Raw genomic sequence first — 24,164 nt, 5'->3', positions numbered from 1 at the left:
GCTGAATGGAATTTGGCGCACTCTTGCCCTCCGATCTAAACTCCAGAACATCTAGACTCGAGTGCCTCTGATGGTCTGGGCCGCTCCCTTGCTCCCGATTGGGCCTAAAAAGCAGCGTCAGCATTGGTGGTGATGGTGGTTGAGCGATGGGAGTGGTGGTGTAGCGGTGAGCATAGTGGTGAGCTTGAGTTGGGGTCCAATGATGTGGAGACTATTATGAAGGCATTGCGATGGTTGTAGAAATGTTTTAGTGTGGGGTTCGAGTATGGCGAAGGTCTGAAGTGAGCGTCGGTTGGGTAATGGCGCGAGGTTTGAACGGGAAATGGCGCACGTATGCTCATGAGCTATCTGTTTCCGTGGTGTGCATGCTTGCATGAAGGAAAGTAGGGAATCCTGTGTGAAGTAAAATAAAATTGATAAAAGAATCAAGAATGGGAATAAAGCTGAAAAGCCTGAGCAATGCATTTTTCCCCCATAAAACCACAAGACAATAGGGAAGGGCTACATAAAACAAATACTAATGAAACGAGGACAATTGGTTGAGCACATACCACCACACAATGCCTGATCCACGAGAACATATCGCGCCCATTGCCCACGAGAACACATAGGCCCACAATGCCACAATATCGTGCTATACAGTACTATCTAGTTTTTGTCCCAATCTCTCAATGGTGAAGAATCACTTTGAAAACTAAATAATTATCATGTCCAGATTCGGATTCGGACCTTCACCAAAATCGAATCAATTCGGCCTTGCCACACACTCGACCTGTCCACCAAGTTTGGCGTTCAAAACTTTTTGAAATATCGTGCTGCATATCATTTTTGGTCCGATCCCTCAATGGTGAAGAATCACTTTTTTTTTTTGTATACCTTGGTCGAGGCTCGTATGAGAGCTAACACACAACTCACAGCAAGGAGGCATGAGACAAGAGGAGCGGGAGTGGAAGGGACAAAACCGTGGGGAACAGATACATTAGGTGAACTGTGGAAGGGAGAGGGATGGGGATGGGACGGGGAACATGGCGAAGAGAAGATGGACATTTCAGGGACTTTCAGGAAGGAAAGCAGGAGAAATGAAGGAAGTGGGCTTGGGTGGATTATCGGGGGTAGAAAAGATCGAGGATTTGGATGGGGGAAGATAAGAGGTGGTGGTGAACAGCTGTTTTGAAAGCCTGGAGGGAAGAATGGGAAAGAATAGAGTGAGGAAGTTTATTCCAAAGGCGGGAAAAAAGAGGAATGAAAGAGTGAAGATGAGCAGTGATTCGTGATTTTGGTAGTTTTACCAGAAGGGGGTTGTTGGCGGACCTTGAGCGCCCTGTGGAAATGTGGTGGGGACAAATCGCAGAGAGAGCAGGGGGGGCAAGGCTGGAGAGGAGTCGGTAGAAGACAGAAAGACCACCGACCAACCTGCGGTGATTGAGTGAGAGGCCCAAAGACTCAGCTTCATTGCAGGAGATGCCGATGATCTTAAATGCCCTGGTTTCGACAGCGTGAAGCCGAGAAAGGTGGGAGGTAGGAGCACCAGCCCAGAGGGGAGAGCAGTACTCCATCAGGCTACGGACAAAAGCTTTGTAAGTGGTCAGGAGCTCAAGAGGGCCGAGGAAGGACTTAGCACGATGGAGGATTCCCAGTCGGCGACTGGCTTTTGAGGCGAGGTTGGAAATGTGACTTTCCCAGGAAAGGTCATGGCAGATAGTGAGACCTAGAAGCTTGAAAGAAAAGACTTCTTCTAGAGGATTGTTGAGAAAGTGGATGGGGGGGTTTTGTAAACGGTCCTTTCGAAGAGACATAGTGAGAGTGTGAGATTTGTCTGGATTGAAAGACATGTTCCACGTGTTGGACCAGTTTGTGATTTTATCCAGATCTGCAGTGAGCGAAGAAGCTGCTGCTTGCCGGTCTGAGGGATGACAGATGGTACGGCAGAGGGTGGAGTCGTCGGCAAAGAGAAATAGAGGATTTTCCAGAGAGTCCGAGAGATCATTGATGAAAACCACAAAAAGAACAGGGCCCAGAACGCTACCTTGAGGAACTCCAGCCTACACAGGAAGAGGGGATGAAAGAACTCCATTTAGGGCCACACGTTGACTGCGACAGGAGCGGAAGTCTGCGAGCCATGACTGGAGATGGCCTTGAATACCATGGGAAGAGAGTTTGGTGAGTAGGGCAGGGTGCCAGACTGTGTCAAAAGCACGTGATATGTCCAGGGATACGGCTCGGATTTCCTGTCTGGCATTGAGGACCTCCATCCATTGATGGGAGAGCAGAAGCAGCATATCCAGGGTAGAGTGACCTGGTCTGAAACCAAATTGATGATTGGAAATCAAGCCATTGGAGAAGAGGAAGGATTTCATATCTGAGGCGATGATGGATTCCATCACCTTGCTGATGATTGGGAGAAGGCTGATTGGTCTGTAGTTACAGGGATCTGTTTTTGCACCTTTTTATGCAGGGCAGTGATGTTAGCAGATTTCCAAGCAGATGGCAGATGACCTTGGGCAAATGAGAGGGTGAATAGAACAGAGAGAGGGTGAGCAAGAGCAGAAGAGCAGGCTTTGAGGACACGTGGGCTGATGCCGTCTGGACCGGTTGCAGAATCTGACTCGAGGTTTGAAAGCAAGCTCTCCACCTTGTCAGGAGAAAAGGATACAGGGTCCAGGGACAGTTGGGTGCGACTGGGTAAAGTGGGTAGAGATAGAGATGGGTTTAGGACACAAGATTTAGCTGCAAACACCGAGTTTAGACATTCAGCTTTATCACGTGTGGAATCAGCAGTGCAGCCATTTGAGGTAAGGGAGGGGATGGAGGGGGAACATACACCAGAAACAGATTTGATTAAACGCCACCAGGATTTTGAGGAAGGAGAGAGGTTTGAGAGTTCAGACTTGAGATGAGAAAGATGTTGTTTTCTGGCTCTCCTAAGGGTAGATACACACTTGTTCCGAGCTTTGTGGAAAGAACTGAGATTGCCCTCAGTTTGGTTTGCTTTCCATGAGGCAAAGGCAAGTTGTTTCAGGACAACTGCCTCGCCACAAGCTTCATTAAACCAAGGGCGGGAGGAAGGGTAAGACAACTGAACACGAGAGGGGATAAATCTGTGCATGAGGGAGAGCAAGTTTCTTTGAAAGAATTCCCAGGATGAGTTGATGTTTGAGAAAGTAGTGATAGGAGACCAGTCTGTAAGTTTGATGGCTGCTCGGAGACCCTGCCAGTCGGCTTGAGTGAAATGCCAGACTCGACGGCGGTGAGGTGGTTCTCTGATAACAGCCAGAGAGATGTCCACTTTGACAAGGACGTGGTCAGAAGAACCAATTGGAGCGAAGGAAGAGCAGCAGATATTGTCAGGGAAATTTGTCAAAATCAGATCCAGAAGAGATGGAGTACCATTGGTTGAGATCCGGGTCGGGAAGTTGACCGATTGAGTCAGTCCCAATGAGTCGCAGAAAGCTTTTGCTGATGTCCCATGGCAGGTGAGAGAGGTACCCACACCTAGCCAACTGGCGTGATGACAATTGAAGTCACCACATACGAGGAAGAGAGAGTTTGGATGAGAAGATAGAAGATGGTCCATGTTTTCGGATAGTGATGTGTAGATGGAGTCATCAGTGTTAGGTGGACGGTACAGTACACATATAAACATGAGGTGGGAGTGGAGGGGAAGCCGAAGCCAGAGGTATTCCTGGGGGTGTGGAGGAGTGAGAGCAGTGCATGGAGAGTGAGGAATAGAGTCTGATGAAGAGAGCAACACCTCCACCAGGACGAGGCTCAGGTCTGTCATACCGTAAGAGGGAGTAACCAGGGAGAGATACTTGGGAGTCAGACACGTCTTGGGAGAGGAAAGTTTCTGTTAGGCAGATAATGTCTGGTTTGTCAGTGGCAACCTGTATGGAAAGATTTGAAAGGTTTGAGCGAAGGCCCCGGATATTTGAGGTCCACACTTTTAATGAAGAGGAAGGGGAGGAGGCTTTGGGTGCAGGAGGTGGAGGGGGAGGGGGAGGGTAGGACAAGGGACGAGGGGGGAAGGTAAGGAGGGTTGCTGAAGGAGTGTGGGGTATTGCAGAACAGTGAGGGGAGGGGGCCGAATGAGGAGGAGAAAAGGCTCTGTGGTGCTGGGGGAGAGGGGGGACAAGAGACAAGGAAGAAGGCAGTTGAGGATTTGAGGAGGTGGAGTGAAGAGATGGAGGTGAGAGGGCAGTGGAGGGAGGCAGGTTGGTGGATGAGAGGGGGGCAACTTTGAGAAGGAAGAGTGAGGGGGATGAAAGGTGGGAGAAAGGTGAGGGGGAATTTTTGAGAGAGGTGAGAGGGAGGCTTGGAGGGAGAAGAGTGGGATGGTTGCTTTGAGAGTGAGAGTGAGGGGTGAGGGGGGTGAGTTGGCACTGAAGTTGGAAAAAAAGAATGTTTGATGGAAAGCGAGCATCCATGGCAAACTGTGGTTTTTAAAAGTTTTAGGTCAGAGATGCGATTTAACACAATTCTTGATGGATGCAATGAAGGCGAATTCAGAGCATGGAGAGAAGAAGCGCTGTAATAGTTGGATTTTTTAGGCAAGGAATGAAGGAAAGGTTGAAATGAGAGCAGTCTGTTAAAATAGCAGAAGAGTAGTGCATTGTGAAACAGTAAAGAGTACCACATGTGTGAGAGAGGAAGATGAAGCATGAAAGATTGTTTTTGTTGTTAAAAATAATGTATGAGAGAGTTCAACAGATTAGGTCATGGAAGTGTAGGAAAAAAAAAATCGAGGAAGAAGACGAGGAGGAAGTTAAGAGGAAGAAGAAGAAGCAGAATCGGGAGAAGGTGAGCGTGTTGTTGTTGTTGGGTATATATATATATATTTTTTTTGTTGTTGTTGTTAATATTAATATATGAGAGAGTTCAACAGATTAGGTCATGGAAGTGTAAAAAAAAAAAAAAAAAAAAAAAAAAAAAAAAAATCGAGGAAGAAGATGAGGAGGAAGTTAAGAGGAATAAGAAGAAGCAAATCGGGAGAAGGTGAGCGTGTTGTTGTTGTAGGGTATTTTTTTTGTTGTTGTTGTTGTTGTTGAGATAAGAAAGAGATTAGTTGGGAGAATGGGAGATGTTTGGAAAGTGGGGAGGATCAAAATTGAAGGTAATGGGGAGGATAGAAATTGAAGGTAATGGGGAGAAAAAACAAACAAACAAACAAAAAAACGATCGAACACCGAGTGGAACCGGTAGGCCTCAAGCCTAGGCCTAGGCTTCAAGCACAGGTAAGAACGTCGACAAAAATACTCACAAAATAGCACGATTTTTGAAACAAAACCGAACTAGCAACACACAGTAACATGTAGGTGAGAAAATTAAACAGTTAAAACGGGACAAATAACAACCGGAAACTTAGCTTTGAGAACGTCAGCAGGGAGCCCCAAAGGAGACCTCTCGCTGCTCTCGAACCGGAACCGGAAGAACCACTTAAAAAATTCGAGTAGTCGGATCTGGATCTGGATCTGGATCTTCACCAAAACTTAATCAGTTCGTCCTTGTCAGAAACCCAACCTGTCCACAAAATTTCGTCCCGATCCATCTGCAACATTTTGAGATATCCTGCACACAAACAAACAAACAAACAAGAAGATGTCATGCAGAGCATGATACTTGCAAAATCCATAAAACAAATTTGACCTCAAAAATAATTGGTGGTTGAATCCAATGACCAAATATGCAACTCCTCTTCAAATTTCAAGTAAATCGGATGAAAATTGACAATTTTAGAAATTCAGCTGATGTGGACCTCAAAAATAATTGGCTAGTTGAATTCAGTGACCTGATCTGAAAATCCTCTTCAAATTTCAAGTCAATGGGATGAAAATTGAGGATTTTAGAAATTCCACTTGAGTTGTTGACCTTGGGCCTATGTAGACCTTTTGGTTGAAGTTGACCTTAAAAAAAATTGGCTGGTTGAATTCAGTGACCTGAAATATAAATCCTCTTAAACTTTCAAGTCAATCGGATGAAAATTGAGGATTTTAGAAAGACCACCCGAGTTGTTGACCTTGGGCCTATGTTGACCTTTTGGTTCGTGTTGAACTCAAAAGTAATTGGCTGGGTGAATTCAGTGACCTGAAATATAAATCCTCTTCAAATTTCAAATCAATCGGATGAAAACTGAGGATTTTAGAAATCTCACCTAAGTTGTTGACCTTTGGCCTAAGTTGACTTCAGAATTAATAGGTGGTTGAGTTCAGTGACCTCATATGCAAATGATCTTCAAATTTCAAGTCAATCGGATGAGAATTGAGGATTTTAGAAAATTTGGCCCAATTTGGCCGATGTTGATCTAAAAATTAATAGGTCATTGAATTGAGTGACCCGATATGCAAATGGTCTTCAAATTTCAAGGCAATCGGATGAAAATTCACAATTTTAGAAATAATTTAAAAATTGGGCCTATTTTGGGTTGACCTTATGGCCTATGTTGACCTTTTGACCAATGACAACCTCAAAAGTAATAGGTGGTTCAATTGACTGACATAATGTGCAAATCCTGTTCAAATTTAAAGTCAATCAAATGAAAATTGAGGATTTTAGAAATCTCACCAAAGTTGTTGACCTTTGGCCTATGTTGACCTTTTAACCTCAAGTACAATAGGCTTCTTCCTTATAACAAACTCTACCATGTGGTGAAGTTTCATGAAGACCAGTTTAAAATTGTGACCTGTAAACGATAAACAGACAGACAGACAGACAGAGAGAATAACAAAATCGACTGACCAATATACTTGAAAAATCTTAGATTTTGCAAGTAACAAACAAACAGAAAGAAAGCGGTGAAAACATAACCTCCTTCCCCTTCGGTGGGGGAGGCAATAACTGTCTCGGGACCGCTATATGTTGTGTGTCATTGTCTGGGAGGAGCACCGGCTTCGTAGAACCACAAACTTACATTGAACCCATCTGGCCTCACAAAGTACAACCAATATGTGTTTTATTTTAACAAAAAGGTTCTTACTAGTTGGCTCTGCAGGAGTTAATAGATCAGTGTATAGTATTCATTTATTTAAAATGTAATGTGGTTAATAGCTACGGACATGTCTGCTAAGTTTCGGTGACAGCAGAATGTGTTCATCTCTTTTGATAAATTTGTTACCACATGAAATGTCGACAACGATTTTTGCATTTCTGATATCTCCCCTGATTCTGGTGAACTACAATGATCTTTAACTTTAAGAAAATTTATAGAAAAGGACCTCAACAGACGAGCTCAGGTAGATGTTTATCCCCAACAATCCAGATTGGTTTTGGCGCACACCATGTACATGGAAGTGGTCAGAATAATTGTCCATGCACAATGTGACAAAGTTCTAAAATCGTTATTGACTCCATTGCATTTTAAACAGAAGGGGACGTCTAAACTCTATCACCAACGATGAATGTGCTGTTGTCATAATCATCATTTTAGACGTGCCACCAGTGGCAAAGGGAGGAAGCTGACCAAAAATCAAACATATCGTATATAAAAACTGTGATTCTGCAAGCGATTAACAATTTGTGTCGGTCGTATTGTTGTGGGCCGGGTAATCGGCTGTGAGCATGACCGCGAGTTGGAGCAGCAGAGTCGACTCCACCGAACATCCGGAATTCAGATTGTTACCCTCGGATAACTCCGAAGGTACGGGTCCCTTACAGGACCGTGAATCGTCAATAATTCAGCCATGTGGGACAGGGTTATTTGCCAATCTTCAAAATACCTAGAGACCCACGTGGCGAGCTACCGAGGAATCCACACCCGAGACGGAGCTCGAACGGGACGAGCCGTAACCGTGCTCGACACATGCGTAACCCGAGCGGATGGTTACTGAGGTCCCGTCGGTCCAAATGCACAACTACTGCAGCAATGGCCTTTTTAATTCTCCCAACACGCACCGTGCTAAGCCAATGAAGGAAAGGACAGAAACGAGCTGAAACATTCAACAAATGGATATTTATTTACAATAGGGGGGAAGGAACACGGAAGAGCAGAGTTATCACGACTACGCAATGCAAGTATGTACAAGGCACTGAAACAATTCCTACTTATAGACTGGGCCCACAGACACACACAAAAAAAACGGACCCAAATGCTCTTTATTCGGCTCTCCAGCCGCAGAGGATGGTTCGGCTGGGAGTCAGGACGGCTGGCTACATGGCCACGAGCGCACGGCTGGACATCCACTGCTTCCCGGAGCTCCGGTCGCCAAAATACGGACCAGGGCAGCCAGGCGCAGACCAGCGCCAGCGACGAGATGAGGCCAGACCAGCGTCGAGAGATGCGACCAGACCAGCGTCGAGCTGCGATCAGAGAACCAGACCAGTGTCGAGATGCGATCAGAGAACCAGACCACGCGCTAGACTGACGGGGCGCAAATTATTTGTCTCCTTTCTTTCGTCGTCCTTCTCGGGCGTGGTCCGCTCATGAGTGGCCTGCTCTCATTGGGCGGACCAGTGTCGCGGCTCCGCCTTCTTGCAAAGGACCGCTCCAGCTCTGATCCGCTCGTCGCCCATTGGCCGCAAAATGACACATTCTCTCATTTGGCGCCAGGCCAGAACAAAACGCTTCGTGAGCGTGCGAACAGCGTGGACAATTCCTCAAGCAGTGTTGTTGTTGGCGTTGTCATAAGTGTAAAAATCCTATCTATATAATAACTTCAGAGCGCATGTACACGTAATTCCCATTAGACATAGGGGATGGATTCTAACTAGAAACACATACTTATCAAAATAATGATGGGGACGGCTGTCTGTCTGTGTGTACAAGGCTTCCAAATTCGTAAGAGTATAACTGGAACCAATTTTTTTTTTTTTTTGCCAGTCCATTTTTATTCCAGCAGCAACAGTCTTTCACCAAACTGACCGCTTATGTCAAATACGACTGCCCAGGGTGAAAAATTGAGATGGTGCTAAGAAAATTTTTTTTTTGTATACCTTGTCGAGGCTTGTATGAGAGCTAACACACAATGTACATCAGGGGGGGGGACATGAGACAAGAGGGGCGGGAGTGGGAAGGACAAAACAGTGGGGAACAGCGACATTAGATCTGTGGAAGGGAGAGGGATGGGGCAGGGAACATGAGGTATACAAGATGGACATTACAGGGACTTTCAGGAAGGAAAGCAGGGAATTTGAAGGAGTTGAGTTTGGGGTGGATTAACGGGGGTAGAAAAGATCGAGGATTTGGATGGGGGACGATAAGAAGTGATGGTGAACAGCTGTTTTGAAGGCCTGGAGGGAAGAATGGGATTGAACAGTAAGGGAGTTTATTCCAAAGGCGGGAAAAAGAGGAATGAAAGAGTGAAGGTGAGCAGTGATTTGTGATTTTGGTAGTTTTACCAGAATGGGGGTTTGTTGGCGGACCTTGAGCACCCTGCGGAAATGTGGTGGGGACAAATCGCAGACAGAGCAGGAGGGGCGAGACCGGAGAAGAGACGGTGGAAGACAAAGACCACCGACCTGCCTGCGGTGAGAGAGTGAGAGGCCCAAAGACACAGCCTCATCACGGGAGATACCAATGATCCGAAATATGCCTTGGTTTCCACAGCATGAAGCCGAGAAAGGTGAGAGGCAGGAGCACCAGCCTGAGGGGAGAGCAGTACTCCATCAGGCTGCGGACGAAAGCTTTTTATGTGGTCTGGAGCTCAGGTGGGCCGAGGAAGGACTTTGCACGAACCGAGGAAGGATGTGGCTCACAGGAGAATAAAAGAAAGAAATCCAAATATGTAATTTTTTTTTTGGCATTTACACATTTGCATTCACACAAATACGATATCTATCACAATGTGAGTGCACCCAAGATGAGATCACTACTCATTCAATATATATACATTTACAAGTACGATGCCAATTTCTGAAAAAAAGGTGAATAAAACTTCCTCATCCGCACAGACCTCGTAATCATAATCATCATCAATATCAATATACGGAAAAGAAAGGAATATTCCTGTAATCATCCCGGTGTTCTCGACAATATCTGATAATACTTTCCATACCATTTGTGAATGCTTTAAGGACTGTTGGTCAGAAACGTTTGATTCCACCAGTGAATGTCAAGTTTGGCCTCAAAGAATTGAATCGATTTTGCTTCAACCACACTATCAGGGAGATTGTTCCAATCTGTTACAATCCTCTGACTGAAGAACTTGTTTCTAATATCCAGTCTCGACCTATCTCTGTGCAGCTTAAATGTGTGTCCTCGGGTACTTTGGTGGATTTGCCCTCGTGAATAACATTTCTACTGGTATTCTTACTTCACCCACCATGATCTTGTAAACTGTGATCATGTCTCATATGCCTCATGTGAGCAATTAAGTACTGAGATACAGTAAACCCTCAAACATCGCAGGGGTTATGTTCCTGGAAAATGCCACGATACTTAAAACTGCGATAGTTGAAACCAAGGGCCATTGGGAAAGGGGGTGGGAGGGATCAGTTCCTGGGGTTCGAAAAAATATAGAGGAAGGTGGGTGGTAGCCAGAAATAAACTGCACATCCCAATTGAAATAAGCATGTAAAATAAAACAAGAGCAAGAGCTGCTTTGCAATATATGTTCCCAACTGGTCCCAATGAATGTTCGGGAAACAAAAATCAGTTTGCGTTTAACGCACGCTCGAGCCGATACCGTAAGCAAAATGAAGAGGAGGAAACTCTCTATCCCACAGTGTTTGGGTCTATTTGGCAAAATAAAAGGAAAGCAATTTTCATTTTCTGACATATTTTGTAGACTAGAAACCAATAAAGTTAAGGGTAACAAACGGGAGATAAAATTAGTTTGCTTTAACACACACTCGAGCCGATACCGGAACCAAAATTAACAAGAAGAAACTCTACCCCAACATGTTTTGTTCGTTTCTAGACTTTGCCGAGTTCATATGAAAAATAATCCGATGAAATTCATGAAGCAAAAACATGCGTACGGCTTGTGTGCATGTATAGTAGATCGTGGTTATATACCTGGGATAATTCCAATTGCGCTGGGCCGTGAGGACACACAGCCAGGCCTAAGGCCTGAGGCCTGCCAATCCGTGCTGCTTCATGCAATGGCAGGGCATCATTTCATTGGGATGAAGTCAGGCCAGCTGTCCAGCCAATGGGTGCAAAGCGGTGGGGTGGAGTCAGGGCAGCTGAACACTGACCCATGAATAATATAATATGTGATATTTTATAAGTCTAAAAAGGGCATAACTGATTTTCAGGGTATTTTTTCAATTTTTCACAAACTTTTCCGATAACTTATCATCATAATTAAGCCATGTACAAAGTTCCAGTTGAATATTTTAAAGGGGATGAGAAAAAAGTTGGAAAAACCACAGGTGGGATGGACAGACAGGCACAGCCAGATGGAGAGCAAACTGATAGTCCCCTCTGGTAAAACTCGTAGGGAACTAATCCTTTACTATAATTCAAAGACCGGTGTTTGTGTGGGTGTTTGTTTGTCACGCTACTCCTCCTACAGTTCTGGACAGATTACATCCATACTTGCTAAATAGGATCAGCATGACCCCAAATAATGTAAAAGGGTATTTTTATCCTTGCCAGTGGTCTTGGGGGGATAAGGGGGGAGGGGATAGGGAGGAGACGCAGAGGACGCAAATTCTCCATGTAAATGTTATCGTGTGGCACTGCCCCCAGGTGGGGGAGGGTATTACAAGTCTCTACCATTTACAGTCCAGTATTCCTGTTGCCACGTTTTTCCATACAGTGAGGTGTTTTGAATTATAAGCAGTCGGTATATTTTTGCTTCATACATGTAACTAAGATTATTTTTTGCCGACAGTTGCCTAAACACCCTATACAACTGTACACCTATGTCAGTTGCCAAAAATAAATACAGTATAAAACAAGGAGCAAAAGAAATAAAATGTCATAGCCCCCATGGTTTTCATAATTTTACCTGGATGGAGTTAAAGGGCAATGCCATATTTATTACCTCTGCCACCGAAGGTGAAGGAGGTTAAGTTTTCACACATTTCTGTCTGTTTGTGTACAGGATATCTCAAAGTTGTGGACGGATCCGAATGAAATTTTGTGGACAGGTTGGGTGTGTGACACGGACAAACTGATTCGATTTTGCTGAAGATATGGATCCGGATCCGGATCCAACTACGAGAATTTTTTAAGTGATTCTTCACCAATGAGAGATGGGGCCAAAAACGATATATAGCATGATATCTCAAAAAGGTTGTGGACATATTCGGATGGAACTTGGTGGACAGGTTGGGTGTGTGAAAGGGAAGAATTGATTCGGTTTTGGTGAAGATCCGGATCCGGATCGGATAATTTTTTCCGTGATTCTTCACATTGAGAGGGTGAAACCGATATATAGCACGATATCTCAAAAAGTTGTGGACGGATTCATATGAAACTTGGTGGACGTGTTGGGTGTGTGACGAGGAGAAATAGATTCTATTTTGGTGAAGATCCAGATGTGGACATGAGAAGTATTAAATTTTTTTAAAGTGATTCTTCATTGAGAGATGAGGCCAAAAACGATTATACAGCATAATCTCAAAAATGTATTTGGCCCGATATGTTATCATGGATCAGGCATTACATGGCAGAGGTATGCGCTCCACTGAGTGCCCTTCTAGTTTACAACCAAAATGGCTGCCAGTCTACCAGTTGGCCATCTTTGATCACATCGCAAAATTAAGTGAGGTTCACGTGTATGCAATCACCTCCTGTGCTTGTGCCAAGTTTCAACAAAATTGGACTATGCAAGTCTGAGAAATGGTTGGGGACAAGTTTAAGTAACAAAATGGCCACCAGCCGGCCATCTTTCATCTGAACTCAAAAGAAAATGACAAGCTTATGTAAGCCTTCATTCTTTATCTGTCTGCCACGTTTGAACTAGATCCGTAAATGCATGCCGGAGAAATGGTTGAGGACGTGTTCAACACCGGGATTTTGCTACTAAAATGGTCACCAGTCGGCCATCTTTGATCGAATCATGAAACAAAATGATGGGCATATGTAGACTATCATCTATTGTCTTTTTGCCAAGTTTGAACAAAATCAGTCCATGCATGATCTATTGTCTTTATGCCAAGTTTGAACAAAATCAGTCCATACATATCTGATATGTAGCTGCAGATGGATGCATGGATGGACAAGACCCAATCAATCAGCCCCTGTTTCGGACCAAGTTCAATGGGGGCTAATAAAGAAAAACATAAGAGTTTTACCTTTTTAAGTTATTCCAAATAAGTGAGGTGGTTTTTTACAAAACAGCAAGGTGGGTGAGGGTAAAAACATTACGTACTCGTACTGTACTCTGCTGTAAATAGAAAACGCAAGACTTAGCTCAGGATGATGATGCTATAAGAGTGGGGAGCAGAGGTGGGGGAAGGGGAACAGGGGAAAAGGGAGCAGAGAGCGGGACTCAGTGATCGGAAGAGCAGCATTAGCTTTACCACGAAGTTGCCTGCAGCATTGCCACAATGGAGAAGGGCAAGACAATCCTTTACCATTTTACCTTGAACCGTGGAGCAGATCTTTCCTGCTTGGAGAGGAAGGTATCAGATGGCATCCTCTTCCTGAATAATCCCATCTTGTCGGTATTAAAATCCTGCTCCAGCATAAATCCCTTTGCCTCGATTAGTTCCATGAGCTGTGATGGGTAGTTTTTAGCAGCATCATGGTCGGCCAATGCTGCTTCTCTGACTAATTCTACACGATGGAGGCCAAATCCTCTTGAATTTCTCAAACCAGCTCCTGCTGGCATGGAACTTGTGGGTATCCATGTTTGAACTGGAGCTTTCAGCCAAGGCTGCCCCATGGAAGCATTAGTCAATCCAAAATGATTTCTCCCATATCACCAATCCACTCAAAAATGCATTATTTTCTGTTTGGTCCCCGATCTAAACATAAAGCGTTTTTTTTCCATCCTTTCAATATGAGGATCACAGTTCATGGGACTGGAATGAGACTTTTCCATTTTGTGGAGCACTGGCGGCAACACTTGAATGAATATGCAACTCATTTTCACGGATATACCACGCAGTCGATTCATCGATTCTGTAATGCCACACTTTCATCTCGAGCCAACTGATCTAACAACTGGATCTTTTCACCCAATGTCATCACCTTTCTCTGCCTTTTGGCAAAACTAACTGTGTCCATTACTTTACGTTTGCGGTGCACCAGATTAAAAGCGGTGCAAGAGAAACAAAAGCCTCGTAATGGGAGATAATCATACATGCACAGGACGCAAACGATGACTCATCTCAGCTCAAAAACCGCGAATGGTCAAAATGAAATCCCACGATAATGAAATCGGAACACAATAGGTTACCGCGATTGGGCGAAACGTGATATTAGAACCCGCGATATTTGAGGGTTCGCTGTTTATCTTGAGCAACTTGCGAACTATGTTATTTGCAATTGCAGTTGTGAAATGCTTGGCATAAAAATTGAGTTTTTATTATTATACGCCCTGCCAAATTTTTATCATTGTCGAAACCTCAATCACTCACAGGTCTATGGGAGGCAAGATTATTGGTGGACCAGATGTCAGCCACAGAGGTCTCCATGAATCCAAGCATATCAGATAAAGTTTCTTGAAGTTCACAGGCTTCTCCCTCCTGGGCAAAAAGCACCAGCATCTTTAAGAGAGGGCCAATCTCATCTAGAGAGGGATACAGGATTGATATGGTCAGAAAAAAAAATACATATATATATATATATATATATATATATATATATATATATATATATATATATATATATATATATATATATATACATGTCCCACACAAACAACTACACCAATTACCCAAAAACAATTAAAATCCACAGTGCAGGTAAACAATAAATCAATCACATAGTCATCAGCAATAAAAATTAACAGCTCATGTGAAGGTTGCATACCTGTAGCCTTGTCAGTGTCACAAGCGAGGGTGGAAAGAGCATTGAGTAATGCCAGCTCCTCATTTGCTGAACCTTCTTTTAAGCTGAGCTTCTTCCGTTCTGCCTTACGTCGGTTTTTGGAGGATCGGCTGCAAATGAAGCAAAGGGCATGATGAACACTCAACAAAAGTGAAAGTAAATAAAATTGCAGCAATCCAATACTCATGGAGAATCTTTTACGTGTATCACAAGTAGGACAAGACCATTAGGAAACATCAGTATACTGTTCCATGAATTACAAGTACATTAGTGGGAAATTGGCACATCAACTACGAGCACAATGAACTACAAGTTGGGTCACACGATCAAAATCGGGTTATTTGATGCATGTAAAGCATCAAGATGATTGCTGTTAGCCGAGATTGTCAAAAATAAGCAAAATCAGAAAGATATGAAAACAATGGAAAGGAGGGAAACACACAAACAACAGGGAAGTTGGAAGAAGAATAGGCGAGAAGAATAAATGACAAAAAAAAACCCCAAAACAAACGTTTGAGTCCATCAATCGATATTTTACACCTGCAACAAAAAATAACTTGAGAGTGCAAATTGGCAATGACAAGCCAAATAGCCTCATTTATTTGTTTAACATCGTAGAGGCCCCTTTTTTTCCTCTCTGTCTCTCTGCGGTTTGGCAAACATTTTGTGGTTTGTTTGTTTTGTTTTCACAGTTACTGTTGTTTTAAAGGAGGCAGTTACAAGACCCATTTCTGTGCCTGAATGTGACATTTCTTGGTATAATGGTTTATTCGCTGGTGAAATTCGAGCTATCGTTCGCTCAGAGTGACTTTATCAGAAGCCAGTACACAAAGCATGCACCTCTTAGCGTGAACTGATAAGGTGCAATGGGCCATTCAATGTGACACACTCACCCTGAAATACGGGAATTGCTTCGAGAGTAATGGGACTTCAGGGAGCTTAGATTGCTCTCAACATCCGAGTACTGGTCACAGCTTGGTCCAGTCTCAAGATATCCTGCAAAATAAATCATATTTATGAGTAAACTGCAGAAGTAGAGAAAAATAATTGTGTGGCCTACATGAACCAGGAGAACACCTGGGAACACACCCATAGAAAACTGCCCAGCATCATGATCACCCATCCGTGGACCCTGCACAAACATGCCAGAGCCCACAGGAATCTGTCCACTGTGGAGAAAAACCATATGTCCCTACAGCCCATCTTAGATTTTTGGCCAGCAGTACATGAGGAAAAAGTTAAATTACAAGTGCACATGGAGGCAAAGCATTCTGGCACCAGTACTTAAAGGATAGCGAGACATTCAAGAATGCAAAAATGACTGAGTAAACTCCTACCACATACCTCTAAGATAAGGGAGAGAGTGTTAGATCAGAGCTTGAGAAAAATAGTGGAAATCCAAGGTCAATTTGGATTCATGACAAGAAGAGGCACCACGGATGTCCTTTTTGTTTTGAGACAAGCAATGGAGAAATACTGGGAAGGTCAAAGCAACATAGAGTTTGTATTCATTGATATTTTCTGACATATCTCTGAATGACCGGGCACTTCCGGAGGAAGTCTGGAGATGTGCAAGAATTTGTGGAGTCTCTGAGAAGTATGTACGACTATAACAGGACATGGATAAGGAGTGCCAGAGAAGAGTAAGAAGCAGTGCGAGAGAGTGTGAGAGTTTTGAAGTTAAAGTTGGATTGCACCAATGACTGGTACTGAGCTAAGAAGGTGCAATATATTATGAGTTAATTAATTTTTTGTGTATCTTTCTTCAGGTTCTGCACATGTTGGTTATTGGCATAGAAAAAGGTCCCCCACGGAAAAGGGAAACGCGCCATGTGGAAAAGGGAAATGCGCCATGTGGAAAAGGGAAACGCGCCGCACGGAAAAGGGAAACGCCTCGCGCGGAAAAGGGAAACACCCCGTGCGGAAAAGGGAAACGCCCTGTGTGGAAAAGGGAAATGCACCGCCTGGAAAAGGGAAACGCCCCGCGTGGAAAAGGGAAACGTGCTGCGCGGAAAAGGGAAACGCCCCGCGCGGAAAAGGGAAATGCGCCGCCTGGAAAAGGGAAATGCCCCGTGCGGAAAAGGGAAACGCCCCGCGCGGAAAAGGGAAACGTGCCGCGCGGAAAAGGGAAACGTGCCGCGCGGAAAAGGGAAGAGTCCCATGCAGAAAAATGAAAAGTCCCACGCGGCAAAGAGAAAAAGGTGTCCATGACAACAATTTCACCCCATTATGATCAAATGGGATTTTTGTGATGATACGTAATATTGCCAAACCTCAAGAGTTTTTCAACACATCAGATTGAAACTTATACTGCTTATTTGTACACACGTGTAGTGTATGTGTATAAAATCTGGTCAAAATTTGTCAAAGGTCAAGTCCAGCCATTCAAAACATGTAAAGCACCTATTTCGGCCACAATTAAAAAATGTATCAACCACATATGTTATACATAACATTCCAACAAGTAAAACACTTGATTGGTCATTTTTCGAAATTACCAAATTGCTGTTTCCAAGGAAACGATTGTTTATTGGATTTCCCAAGTATTGTGTTTTGCATATTATGCATATTTTTGATGACAAATGATCGTTCTTCTGAGTGTACCGCCATTGCCTACAAGGTAAACATGTACCACATGTCATGGTCCACATCACTTACATTAAATTCCCGTTTGCACCAATACACACTCCCAAAAATTGTTCATTTGAGATGAGACATCTATGAACCTATCATAGATTGGGACCATGCTCGTGCGCCAAAACACCGCCAACCCTCTGTGCTTTCTCTAAATGTTTTACCCTCTGGAATCTGTCCTTTATGTCCTTCTTAAGCATTCCAATAGGCCTTGAAACACTACTTTAGGTGGGAAAGCATCTGCTGGTCATGTACAAAGAAAGGGGGAGAGACACCAGGGTGGACACCCAGGTGATAAGTCAGGGGGTCCTCTCATCCATTCAGGGTGGGAAGCACCAGATCCAATGGTGAGTGATAGGGGATGGGCGTGGTGCGTCATGGGTGAGGTGGGGGCCGGAAGCCATTAAGGCGGCAGATGTGCCAGACAAAAGCCCAGGAGATGCCCGGACTCTGCCTGCGGAGAACCTCCATCGGTTTTGCAGAGCTATGCACCAGAGCCACATCCCCACTCAGACAGCCACGCCTTTCCGCCTCCTCACAGGTCTGAGGGCATCCAGACCACATCTGCTGGAAAGGCCAATTCCATTTGCCAACAATAATAATTTCTGCTCCTGCCTCCTCCTGTCCTGCGGGAATGCAGGGCATCACCAGGTATTTCTGTCTTGAGGATCCCTTGCTGTTATCTATCTTGTATGGGATGATTCAAGGCCTATAAATATTCGAATAATTAAGATTCTTCCATTTGTCATTGGTTTGTGGGTGCATCCATATCAGTAGTGGATAAGGGTTTTGTAAAAATTTGTGGGTGCCCCTCCCCCATGTACCATTAAACCAATCTGGTCTAGGGGCGAATTTGAACTGCCGTGATAGTTCACACAATTAGGTCCGTTTAAGGGCTAATTGGGAACTTCAACCAATGTTGTATATTCGGTTCGTGTCGTGCACCTCACTGGCTTCATTCGCCCAGTAATTAGTGAGTAGGCATGCGGCAAAGAGAGAGCAACACACTAGCCAACTCAACTGTCCCACTGGCATGGTATCAGAGTGGAAAGAACTATGATCCGGCACGGGACAGACGAACCAGCTGGCAGTTGCAGCAGCAGTTGATGCGGCCTGACAAGATTCACACCAAGTCAGTGTGATGACCCATGTGGCTACAAAACAATGTGTGTGCGCACGCGCGTGTGTGCGTGCGTGCGTGCATACACCTCATTCCACATTTTGGTTGCATCTTAGTATTTTGTGAATATCTTGTTTGAATACATTTTTGAATTCCCTATGTAACCTGCAAGTCTAGGGTTTGTAAAAAGTACATACCTGGAGTATCAAGGTCTACTTGCTCCTGTTTCTCCCGCACAACAGTAAGACGCCGTCGATGTCGCTCAAACTGCTCTCGCCAAGCCTGCAGCACAAGGAGCTGCTCTGCACATGCTGTGTGCGAACAGTACCCAGATCAGAAAAAACTATTTTGCACGTTTGCATTTCTTATACATGAAAACCAACCATATAAAAATACAACCACATTAAATCCACATGCACCACCAAACAATGTCAAGATATGAAACCTCAATAAACAGTCAGCCAGCAATTTCACTGCCACAAATCTCCTCAATTACACTGCATCCAAAAGGCAGATTTATTGTCCACTGTTTGCTTGATTATATAAATAAGGCAATAGAATATAAAACACCAGGTCAAAATTTGTCACGCATGCACCAATTAAAGGAAACAAATTATCACGGTAATAAATATTTTAAATTAAAGGTCAAATGACCTTTAACCTTTTGAACCCAAAATATAATCAATTTATCTTGTATTACAGTCCATACTTTGACAAAATTTGGTTGAAATCTCTTCCGTGGTTCACGAGTCATCATGGGAATAAAAAACAACAACCTGATAACGGACAGACGGACAGACAGCCGGATGAGCAACCCAAAAACAGTGCCACAGACCGGCCTTCGGCGATGGGGGCATAAGAAGTACGTGCAAATACATCCTTCCAAGAATTCAGTTTATGCCAAAATGTATTTTTCACTTGCAAGTTCCTTCATGGCCAAACACAATCTTCTCTACTCTGAGAGCCTGTCTTCAAAAGCTGAGTATACCTGTTCTGGAATGGTTTTGCTTAACAGATTTTTTTTTTGTTCATTATTGGTGTTAATTTTCCGATACAATGTAATTGCACATCTCATCGAGTGCCTTCACAATCGCTTTGTGCCTGAGTTGTGTGTTCTTGTCCAGGTCGCGTGCTCTTGTGGGTCTTGCTCAGGTCTGTTATTGCATTCCCTCCACTTCCTCTTTTCCTGTTTGTTTAGTCCCCTGCTCATTGCGTCACTGCATTGCCTTTATCCAGTCACCTTGCTCTTTCATGAGCTTCAATTTTGAATTTAAAAAATATATATAATGATCATGAAACAGATGTGGCTATAACACAAATAAACCAAAACGGTACTCCATAGAGTGCATTTGTGCACCGTAGAGTGCACCTCTGCCAGGTTGAACAATTTGCGTTTTGTATCCCACTGATAGGCCTGATCTGGATCCGGACCTGAACCAAAATCAAATTGACTTGTTCTTGTCACCTAACCATCTCATCCACCAAGTTTTGTCACGAGTCATCCACAACTTTTTTGAAGAATCATGCTACATAATATGGTTTTGGCCCCATCGCTTCATGATGAAGCATCACTTAAAAAATTAAATTCTCATATCCGGATCCGGATATTCATCAAAATTGAATCAATTTGTCCTTGTCACACACCCAAACTGTCCACCAAGTTTCGTCCGAATCCGTCCATAACTTTTTGATATAACGTGCTATATATTATTTTTAGCCCATCAGTGGTGAAGAATTACTTAAAAAAAAAACTAGAAGGGCACTCGGTAGAGCGCATTACCGACGCAATGTAATGCCTGATCCACGAGAACATATTAGGCCCAATACGTTTTTGAAATATCGTGCTGTACAGTACTATATCGTTTTTGACCCTCTCAATGGTGAAGAATCACTTAAAAAATTAAATAATTCTCATGTCCAGATCCAGATTCGAATCTTCACCAAAATCCAATCAATTCATCCGAATCCGTCCACAACTTTTTGAGATATTGTGCTATATATCAGTTTAGCAATATTTCTCAATGGTGAAGAATTACTTTTTAAAATTATATTATCCAGATACAGATCTTCATCAAAGCCTAATCATTTCGTCCTTGTCACACACCAAACTTCGTCCGAATCAGTCCACAACTTTTTGAGATACTCTGTTCACAGACAGACAAACAAGGCTGAGAACATAATTTCTGTCCACATTCGGTGGTGGAGGTAAAAACTTGCAGACCAAAGAGTTGGGAAATATTTTGGCAGATATAGTAATACGATGTTTAATTTCCTTATTTCGACATGCAGCAACTTAATACATCACCTTCCAAAAGTGCTGGCATCAAGTGTGTCTCAACCAAGTCCAGCCTGCTATACTTGTGCACCTACGTTGGAAAATACAACAGTACATATATACGCGTTAACTTTTTTGGAATGAATTTCATTTAAAGGGTTAAAATGTAGGTGTCACATCATCAAACTTTCCTCACATGTCATTTTTATCAATAATACAATGCAGAGAAAATCATCTGATGCCAAATTTAACAGCTCAAGTGCAATCCAAATTATGTATTTAGACATAATGCATTGAACAAAACTAGGTGGATATATGCAGGAATATTGGTTTTTGTTCTTCACAAATAAAAGCTAAAAAAAATCTCAATAGTAAAAGACTGGAAGGTTAGGAAGGAATAAAGCACAATCACACACAGTGTTCTCAATGTACGAGTACATGAATAACAATAAATAACAGCTAGAATTGCTTTGCAGTCCATGACCTACGATTGTTGTCCTAAGATTGTGATATTTTCCTAAGTCCAAAAAGGGCATAACTGTGAAAAAATGACGAAACGCTCTGAAACTCGAACTCGTTCTGTAACTTATCACAATAAATATACCAAGTTTCAGTCGACTATATTGAAGGGTATGTGGAGGGGGGGGGAGTCTGAAAACCCACAGGTGGGATGGATGGACGGATGGACAGATGGAATGCAAACCTATAGCCACCTCCGTTGAAACTGGGAGGAGAATAATAATAATAGTCCCCGAGCTTTACGTACATCTGATGGATGGCAAACACATTGATACAGCACTCTGCATATGAAACATTACCATGACAATTTATACCTTGGTCGAGAATAAAACCAGCCGAGACTGCTCAAAAAAAATTTAATAAGAATGTAAACTTACATTGATGGGAGTTTCCTTCACCTCTCATGATTTATTCATTATGGCTAAAAATTAGCATGTGATTGTTTCAGTGATAAGGCTTAGATTTTTGGGTGACAGTCAGAAGCATGAGGTCCAGGAGGGGGCTATGCGAGGGAGGGGGGGAGGAGGGAGGAGGGATGGATGTCAGCAACAGAAGTAAGGCCCATCTACTTGTGTAGGGTTTAGCGTTATTTGTTGTATTAATCTACGTTTGGAATCAAGTTGGCTGGTGCATAGCCTCCTTTGGAGGATGGACATGGTCCAAATGCAAACTCAGACATGGTAAGGCTATCTCGTCCGATGATCCTCTCAATCTGAAGTGGATAAGAGCAAGGCAGTTTTCTAAAATGGCCAGTACACATGTGCTCTGTGCACCCTGGTGGCTGTATTGTGGTCAGTGATTGGTCATCCGGCGTACACTGGTGCCCACCTTGTGATTGGTGGAAGGGAGCAGCTTTGCATGGTCGACCTCCATTGGACCTGAGGATGCATGCAGGGTGGCTTCCCCAGTGGACACATCCATGACGGGCATGATTGGCTGCTGTCATTCACTGGGGTCCCATGGGTGGACGGTACCCCAGAATGAGCATGTCAGACTCTTGAAAGAGGGTGAGCTCAATGGGGAGGAGGGATGGGGGCTTCTAAAGTAACACTTGGAAGCCCCATAAAGGCTCTATTCTGCCAGACTCACCTTGGGGTCTCGTATCATTCTCATCTCTGTTCGTTCGATTCTCATTACCTCTTCAAGCCGCAGTGCCCATGTTTTACTTCCACACATCAATACCAGTTGATTCAGGCTTTATAAAAACTATAAATCGACAGATAGTGAAATATTTGTGCGCATCATGATACATCGAGTCATCTCCATTTATTCCAGGCTGACTTCATTGTTGATCTAATGGCCAATTCTGTTCTTCCTGATGCATATATCATGTCTCCAAGGTAACAGAAACTTTGACCTTTTTCTGAATTGAATTCTGAGCTCAGGAGCATTTCTTTTGGTTCTTCCGCTTTTCCTTAAAATAATTTATTCCACAATCATTAAATTTTAAATCCCAGCTTTTGTGACCAAATTTCCAGTGATACCACTGCACCTCTTGTTTACTGTCAACATCACTAACACTGCCTACATTTAATTGAATTCCATCCAAGTTATTTTCCATATATTGAACAAGGCCCTTTTCTTCTTTCTTTCCTTTCTCATTTTTCACCACTCAGTAAAAACCTCATTTGCTGACATGCTGACATGTACACTGCTTTATTCTCCATCACACTTTTCCATTTTTGAATCATCTGGTTTTTTTGTTTGTTTGTTTTTCTTTATTCACTTTCAGCATTCAATACGAAGTCATCAGCGTACATCAACACTCGTGGGAATCGCAACCTTTTATCCTCTATCAATTCTTCCTTTACTCTTGCAAATAGTAGAGTGGAGGAGTTAAAACTGATCCGAGGTGTAATAAATACTACCTTGACTTCAAACATTTCAGTGTATTCCAAGTTGATTTTTACCATAGTTCTTGCTTTCTTTAATACAATCCCATGACTACTTTTACCATTTCTTCAGGCAAGAGTTGCCTTCTGAGAACCCATTCAACAACTGATCTTGGTACTCAATCAGAGGCTTTCTCGAGGTCAACAAAAACACGAGAGTTTCCTTTTCTTTGCTAAATACTTCTGTTTGAGATCTGCACATTAATATATTCTGTATAATCACTTTACAGTTTGCCGTTTCTGCTCCTCAATTCCACCAAAGTACAATGGAAACAGTTAATTCCTCAGCAGCGTTAGATTTTAATGTATAAATATTAAAGAATAAATAATAAGACTTCAACTTCTCTATATTCGATCCAGTCTGATTTTCTGTTGGAAACGTTTTAGGGGTGTTTAAAGAGATTCCACATGCAGCGCTTAGACAGAATCCTACTCATATGGTTAAACTTTACAGGGATTTTGGAATTTGCTCAACAGATGGGAATAGACAGTTACCAAAAAAAAATAATTTTTTTTTAATGCAAAGTGTTATTTTTATGAAATAAATTGCATAATTGTCAATTTCAAAACACAAGACAGAAATCATTTCCCGGAACGTTTGCCGATTGGGTGAGTAATTAAACGTTAATCTGCTCACCTACGCGTGCAAACTTACCCAATAAATAATGAGCGCACATTCACTAATTACATTTGATCTATCCCTTTCAATCAATCATACATGTCCATCCTCACTACGTCATATCAAAATTCCTCCCATAAAGTCATACACAGCAGCTTTTAAGTTAGCTGAGGAAAATGGTGGGAATATGGCCATGCACAGGAAATACAGTGTCAGCGAGAAATGTA

General features: G+C 43.1%; 1 protein-coding gene across 6 annotated transcripts in view; it reads right to left on the bottom strand.

Moving 5' to 3' along the window:
- Positions 1-24,164, bottom strand: part of ELP1 (elongator acetyltransferase complex subunit 1) — a 109,621-nt gene that overhangs the window by 5,677 nt on the left and 79,780 nt on the right. For 4 of the 6 annotated variants that reach the window (XM_085874877.1, XM_085874873.1, XM_085874874.1 and 1 more), the window contains exons 31-36: positions 20,938-20,998; positions 18,830-18,943; positions 15,772-15,874; positions 14,861-14,988; positions 14,467-14,618; positions 9,448-9,572 (exon numbers count right to left, since the gene is read on the bottom strand). In XM_085874877.1, coding sequence (XP_085731003.1) covers positions 9,448-9,572; positions 14,467-14,618; positions 14,861-14,988; positions 15,772-15,874; positions 18,830-18,943; positions 20,938-20,998 — 683 coding nt within the window. Of the gene's footprint in view, positions 1-5,489; positions 5,566-9,447; positions 9,573-14,466; positions 14,619-14,860; positions 14,989-15,771; positions 15,875-18,829; positions 18,944-20,937; positions 20,999-24,164 lie in introns of those variants that run through there. The other 2 variants (XM_085874878.1, XM_085874879.1) reach the window with 2 other exon arrangements.

Source organism: Eptatretus burgeri, chromosome 3 (assembly GCF_056783735.1).
Source record: "Eptatretus burgeri isolate ZD-2024b chromosome 3, Ebu_testis_v1, whole genome shotgun sequence".
Classification (NCBI taxonomy): Eukaryota; Metazoa; Chordata; class Myxini; order Myxiniformes; family Myxinidae; genus Eptatretus; species Eptatretus burgeri.
This window is presented reverse-complemented; position numbering and strand designations above follow the sequence as displayed.